Source organism: Carcharhinus amblyrhynchos, chromosome 7 (assembly GCF_965287045.1).
Source record: "Carcharhinus amblyrhynchos chromosome 7, sCarAmb.v2.hapA, whole genome shotgun sequence".
NCBI classification, from domain to species: Eukaryota; Metazoa; Chordata; class Chondrichthyes; order Carcharhiniformes; family Carcharhinidae; genus Carcharhinus; species Carcharhinus amblyrhynchos.
Genome location: NC_137330.1, coordinates 62,657,275 through 62,664,892, shown reverse-complemented (window position 1 = coordinate 62,664,892; position 7,618 = coordinate 62,657,275). Strand labels below are relative to the sequence as shown.

The 7,618-nt window shown below is 37.5% G+C and overlaps 1 protein-coding gene across 3 annotated transcripts in view; it reads right to left on the bottom strand.

Moving 5' to 3' along the window:
* Positions 1-317: 317 nt before the first annotated feature.
* arhgap18 (Rho GTPase activating protein 18) overlaps positions 318-7,618 on the bottom strand; it is a 111,559-nt gene continuing 104,258 nt past the window's right edge. For all 3 annotated transcript variants that reach the window (XM_080192469.1, XM_080192468.1, XM_080192470.1), the window contains exons 14-15: positions 7,472-7,530; positions 318-3,770 (exon numbers count right to left, since the gene is read on the bottom strand). In XM_080192469.1, the coding sequence (XP_080048595.1) occupies positions 3,679-3,770; positions 7,472-7,530 (151 nt within the window). In that variant the 3' untranslated portion in view covers positions 318-3,678. The remainder of the gene's footprint in view (positions 3,771-7,471; positions 7,531-7,618) is intronic.

The following is a 7,618-nucleotide window of genomic DNA, read 5'->3' as shown; positions in this document are numbered from 1 at the left end:
AATACTCAGTTGGATATATCGTTATTGTATTATACAATACTTTATTCTAATATGTGCAGTGCATTTATTCGGATGATGCATTATTATTGTCTTTTGGGTTGTTGAAACTGAAAGGGAACAATGCTATGAGACAAAATACTGTAGGTTTGTTTGAGTCAGTGATAATTACATTATACCCTATAGAAATATTTTCCACATACAAGCCTTCCTTACTAAAAAAAAATTAAATGACAACTGCAATATCATTGCAACAAATAGATCATATATATCTTTATTTACAGAACTAGAAAATGTAACTGTACAGTTTAAAAACTGAAAATTTATTAAAACAGTATAGATATTTGTATATAAAACAAACATTTTATTTTGAATACATTCAACAAAAGAAAAATCTAAAACAATTTGATAATTTGTTTGTTTTTAAAAATCACATAAACCCTCGTAAAAGCAGTACCATTGAATCAGTTTGATGGAAACTCTTTAAAGCATGCTGTTTTTTGGAACAAATATTGTAGAATATTTACTAAATTCTACATGGCATTGGTATTGCAGCACAGGGAGACCATTTTGACAAATCAGTTGAGTTACTTCATTTTTATTTAATCTGCCTCCCTTTTCTATTATTCTGAAACTTCTATCTCATTTAATTTTGCTGCAACTTTTAATTAAAATGTTTAAGCTTTAGGTTGCATAGAAATAAGTTGCGATATTATTGTTTGCAATACGAACACGGCATCTTGATGTAAAATTTTGTCGCTATTTTAATGCATTAACCTGGTTATTTATGTGTGTTAATGCTGAAGAATGAAAAAGTGCTAAAAGTACAAAGCCATACTAGCTGCCTGCTGGCTTACTAAAATCAAGGGCAGAAGCAAGCCATTCAACCCAACAAGTTCAGGTTAAGAGCTATGCTCTACTTGTGCATAAAGTTAAGTCTTGCATATCCATCACTTTGTGGAATTATGGTGCTGCAGTCTAAAGCCCAGTTCAGCAAGTGCCTTTAACCTCCATCTTATGGAACATGCATGATAATGGGCCTAATCCAAAATCCGAAGCATTTCAAAATATCTGAAGAAAAATCATATGGATTCAAAAAATGAACTGTTTCTCGCTCTACAGATGCTACCAGACCTGCTGGGTTCCTCTATATGAGAGAATTTGTTTTACCTAATTGCTCTGAATTTGTCTGTGATACAACTTGTAAAGTATTTTCAAGCTTGTTCTTAGAACGTGATGTTAATTTGTTTTCTGGTGATGTGCTACATGATCGACTGACAGTTTTACTATGAAGCAATGTTCCCTCTAATTTGTCTATCCATGTGCATAATGAATTTTGAATTATGTGCCAACATTTAGGTACAGTACAGATGTGCACCACCAGTACAAACAAAAGACCTATATATATTTTCAACAAGTTACCATAGGTATGGTTGAAGAAGGAAGAATCACCCACAGCCACTAGATCAGCAATATGCTAGACCACAAACCACCTGATTTACTAAGTTTAGTTTTAAATTTACTGTTATGGCATTTCAACCATGTCATCTAAGTCTTATGTTCAGGGGAGGTAGTGGTGTAGTGGTATTGTCACTGGACTAGTAATCCAGAGATCCAGAGTAATGCTTTGGGGACGTAAGTTCAAATTCCACTATGGCAGAGGGTGAAATTTGAAATTAATAAAGATCTGGAATTAAAAGTCTAATGATGATCACAAAACCATTGTCGATTGTTGTAAAAATCCATCTGATTCACTAATGTCCTTTAGGGAAGAAAATCTTACCTGGTCTGGCCTATCAGACCACAGTAAATGTGGTTGACTCTTAAAATGTCCCCTCAAGGACAATGAGAAATGGGCAATAAATGCTGGCCCAGCCAGCAGCACCCACATCCTTTTGAATGAATTGAAGAAAGTACCATATCCACTACACTACCATATATAAGAGACATTTGTTAGCTATTATATTGCAGCTTGTATTTTGTTCATTTAATGGAAGAGTTGAATGGCTCAGGACAAGTATCTTTTCTTTTAATTTGACGAGCTCAAAATAGAAACAGCTAGATAGAAAATGTGCCAAAGGCAACTTCTACTTCTAAAACTTATTGGGTGTGTTCTTTATGTAAAAACTGCTATGAACGATAAGGAAAAGAACTCAATAACTTCTTCACATCAAAAAACGTTATCAGGCAGAGTTAAAGTTTCCCTGTGAATTTGGAGGGAACATGTCAGCTTCTGTCAGAGAGATGCAATGGCCGGAATTCTCCGTTGTCTTACACCCCATCACCGCTCCCAGCAAGAACAGAGAAATTGGTGCAACTGCCACAGTAGCGGGACTGGAGAATCCCAGTCATGGACGAGGTCAGAGAATCCCAGCATTGTCCCCGTGAATTATGTGAATATTGAAGGGGGAAAACTACATCTCAGAAAATATGGAAGATATCATTGTGGTGGAAACAGAATGGAATGCCAAGAAGAAGAATGACTGTTGAGGTAGTTTTTGGGGAAGTAGTGAGTAATATTTATTCCACCTACAGTTTTATTGATCAATTTTTTAATGAATTGTGAAGTAATAAACTGGTTCACCATTTTTAACATAAGTAGTCTCTCACAAAACTTACAGAAATGAAATGAGAAGAGGTAGTGTTTGGAATACGCAGTTTAAAATATCCTATAAGATGATCTCACAGAACCTTTGCATTATTATTTGGAGCTCTGGTTTCGGAATTGAAAACTTTTCACAACCCCACCCCCACGCCCGAGAAATATCCGCATGTTTTTAATGTTTGAATGGCTTTGGGATCAATTTTCCTGTAATAATTTTGCAAAACCAGCCACAGTAGAATTACTAGATCGGTAGTATTTACTGTTTCAATATTTATTCTACTAACTCTTGATAGCTTAACTCTTTCAACTTATTTCTTGCTCAGTGCTTCCCCCCTCCCACTTGCTGCTTCCCGCCCACCATCCCTGGTCGCAGTGAGCAGGAGGGTCCAGGAAGGAAGCAGTGAGCAGGACAGTTGGGAAGAGAAGTGACCAGCGGGAGACGAGCAGAAGGGTCAGTGAGCAGGAGAGAGATGGAGAGCGAGCCATGGGAACAAGTGCTGAGAGATAGCTTCAGGCTCCGAGACCTGACACGAGTAAACTTTAGCTGTTAATTCTATCTGATTGATTGTGTCAGGCTTAGCTCTCATCTGTTAATTTCCATCAGTTCTTTACTAGTGGACTAGAATGGTAGTAAACTTCATTTAAACAGCAGATGTGAGCAGTTTCAATCAGCAAATCTGCAGTACTTGATTGACCATTGTGCAGCAATGCAGCTTAGAGGGAGTACTAATATTAAATAGTTTGTCTTCCAACAAGCTTTGTTTTTGTTGCTATGAATGATTTTTTATGGTCTACTCACACTATAACATGCATTCTTCCAATTTCAGATCCTTAAAATTCAATAAATCTGATATTTTAAAATGATGATGCATGGAATTGATCTTTCATTATCTGTCCTGGTTTCAACTTAAGTTTTGATCATAAGCAACATTGTTGTTCTTTTGGTCTACTGTCTATAATAAAATTCCAGTACTGGCATAATGAGCATGTCCGATTGGTGTCATTTCCTTTGCTGTACAGAACCAGTTGTATCCAGTATTTCCTAATCACGCTGCCCATCTATTAATAAAACAACTTTATTGACACCGAGGCTTTATAACCCACTCTGCATTCGGATTAAGTTGGTATAGGTCTTTCATATACGTGTCGTCATCGAGGCAGCGTTCTCCTAAAAGCAAAACATTTTTATTGAAAAGCTGAACTGAAACTGATATTGCTTACATTTTACCTTAATCACATTTTAAAGGCACAAATGCTTCTGATCTACTTCCAGTATCAGAAAATCAGTAGTTGTAGTGTTTTCCCAACAATCTCATTGTTCCCGGAAGAGAATTCTGTTCAGATAAGCACTGGCACTGCAATTTTCCACATGTTTTCTTTATCTCTACAATATTTGTCTCAGTGGCAGATTATGCCCGAGCAGTCTCCAGTTCATGTGATAAGTATGTCAGTATTGCTGTAGCCCAACTATTTACATCAACTGATTGTAGTGGAAAAATTAAATTGACTTTGTTCCTTTTCCCTCCATGACAGAGATTGCATCCATGTCTTGCATAATACCAATAAGATTTGTTTAGAAACTATGAAAACACCACTGGCAATTCTTGTATCTAGATTTCTTTTCAAGGCTGCTTCTTCAACTAGTAGAGTTTAGTGTAGCTAAGTGTTTCTTCAGTGCACCAATGAACTGCACAATGAGTACCATGATAATCAGTTACTGAAAATAACTCCTCATGAATAAAAATAAAAGTAATCACCACCTAGAAGAATGGGTGAAAACAGGACCTGGGGCAGTGTGCACTAATCCTTACTCCTTCCCCCATTGTGCACTTGAGCAGAAGGATAGGATTTTCTGATTTGGTCAGAGACTGGAGGGTGTGACCGTGAGTGAGGCAAGTATGGGAACTCAAAATGTAGCAGTGGAGGAGCCTTAGCCTTTCCAATTGCTCAACAGGTTCAAGGTTCTTGCAGCTTGTAGAAATAAAAATGGTGGCTACAGGCTGGATCAGCAAACTGACTATGGCACTCTGGTATAGGAAGCCATGCAAGCAGGAAGGGTCAATAGTAATGCAGTGCTAACTGGGGACAGAATAGTTAAAGGATAGACACAGTTCTGCGCAGCCAAGAGCTTGAGTCCAGATAGTTGTGTTTCCTGCCTGGTGCCTGCATTCAGGGCGTTTGATCTTGGCTGGAGAGGAGCCCGCAGTGGACATGGAAGGATCGAATGGTTGTGGTCCACAAAGGTATCAATGACATAGTAAAACCAGAAAAGACATTCTGCTGATGGAGTATGAGAATGAACACCGCTTGACAATCACCAGGCAAGAGTGTTCTCATCCTGTTGGTGAACACTTCAGTGGTCAGGGGCATTCGGTCTCTGATCTTCGGGTAAGCATTCTCCAAGGTGGCCTTCACAACACACAACAGCGCAGAGTCGCTGAGCAGAGACTGATAGCCAAGTTCCACACACATGAGAACAACCTCAACCAGGAACTTGGGCTCATGTCACACTATCTGTAACCCCCCACAACTTGCCTGGACTTGCCAAATCTCACTAACTTTCCTGTCTGGAAACAATACACATCTCTTTAACCTGTGCTTAAAGCTCTTTCCAGTCACATTGTCTGTACCTTTAAGAATTGATATTCTGTAAAGACTCACATTCCAATCATTATTCATGTAAATTGAGTTTGTGTCTTTGTGCCATTTTTACGATCAGAACACCCAGCCACCTGACGAAGGCACAAGCTGTCCCGAAAGCTTGCGGCTTTTGCTACAAATAAACCTGTTTGGACTTTAAACTGGTGTTGTGGGATTTCTTTCTGAAGTATGAGCAGCCAGGGGCTCAATTTAAAAAACACAACCTCAAAGGTAACAATCTCTGGATTACTACCTGAGCCACAAGCAAATTGGTGCAGTGTAAATGAGTTTAGACAATTAAATGCATAACTCAATATGGGAGAAATGATTAATCACTGACCTCATTGTGAAGGTGCCATAAGGTAGCAATGATCATAATATGATTGAACATTCAATTTGAAGGAAAGAAGAGACAAGTGTTTTAAACTTCAATAAAAGCAATTAGCTGTCTAAACTGAATTAGGAAATTAGGTTAAAGGATAGATCAGGAGAGATGCAGTGGCAGAAATTTCAGGAGATATCTCAGAATAGTCAGAAAAGATATATTTCAGTGAGAAAAGACTCTAAGGAAAGATGCACCATCTGTGGCTAACTAATGACACTGAATTTTAGTATCAACTCAAAAAAAAGTACAATTCCGCAAACATTAGTGGCTTATTAGCAGATTAGACAGAATATAAAGAGCAGCAAAAATATCAAAAAATTAATAAGGAGGCAGAAATTAGAGTATGAGAGTAAGATGGCTAGAAATATGAAAAACAGATAGTAGAAGTTTCTACAGGTATTTAAAAAGGAAAAAAGCAAGCAAAGTGAGCATTGGTCCTCTAGAGACTTAGAATGCCAAATTAATAATGGAAAATAGGAAATGCTGAGTAAATTGAACAGCTTTTTGAATTGATGTTCAGTGTGAAGGATATAAATAACATCCCAGGTATTAGTGGGAATCAGGAGGTGGAAGGAAGGAAAGAACTTAAAACAATTAAAATCATCAGGGAAAGGGAACTAAGAATATTATTAGAATTTAAAGTTGGCAAGACCCCAAGTCCTGATGAACTTCATCCTGGAGCCTTAAAAGAAGCAGTTGCTGAGATAGTAAATGCATTGGTTTTAATTTTCAAAAATTCCCTACAATCTAGAAAGGTCCCACAAGATTGTAAAATACTGAATGTGACTGTTCTATTTAAGAAAAGAGGGAAACACACAGCAGGCTTCTTAACCTAATGTTGGTCACAGGAAAATTGCTGGACTCTATTATTAAGAAGGCTATAGCAGGGCACTTAGAAATCTCAATGCAATCAGAGTCAACATGGTTTTGTGAAAAGGAAATCATGTCTGACTAATCTGTAGGAGTTCTTTGGGGAAGTAATAAGCAATGTGAATAAAGGGGAACCTGTGGATGTGTTGTACTTAGCTTTCTAGAAGGCATTTGACAAGGTGCTACATCAAAGGTTACTATACAAAATAAGAACTCAAGCTGTACAGGGTAATATATTAGCATGTCTGGAGGATTGCTTAGCTAATAGAAAGCAGATGGGTCATTTTCAGGCTGGCAAGATGTGACAAGTGCAATGCCACAGGGATCAGTGTTGGACCCTCAGTTATTTACAATGATTTGGATGAAGGGATTAACAAGGGAGTAAAACATTATCAGAGATGGACAAAATGTGGAGTAGAAGTCACGTGGGAACAGCCATGAACAAGCTTGAGGGGCTAAAGATCCACTACTGCTTCTAATTCATATGTTTATATGTATGTTCAATGTTCACATGGTACACAAAGAATTAGATTAGGCCACTCATTCTACTGTTACCTCTTGGGCATTTGTCTGAGTCCAGCTCAAAACAAGCATGTTATAGATAGCAGTGAGGGATATAAATACCATCAGCCCCATCACAAATCTCTCAGTGATTACAATGCAGAATATTAAAACACAGCGAAACAAGGAAAGTTATTCAACCTATTGAACCTGTACTCAGAGCATATTTATAATTTTCAACAATAATTGGTGTTTACTTCAGAGACAGCTGGTGTGAGGAATGGAGTTGCCATGTTGGTCGGGAGATAATGCACTTTTGATGGAGATTGAGACAATGTACAGGAAGCTACATCATGAATCTAACTCATTGCTATCAGGACTTGAAGTTAAAACTGGCTTAATGAAAACTGGAGCAAATTTCTTCCTACGGTTTATTTATGGATTCCTCATGCTAGAAACAATTGAACTCTTACCAATGTTTCCTCCGATTTCATATAAGCAAACTTCCTCTTTATGCGGAGATTCAGTAATCCTGTTTTTGTGAACAAAGTAAAATGTTTATTACATGAGTGCTATTTTTTCAAAATGAAATTAAAAATTTTTTGGCATAGAATTAATAA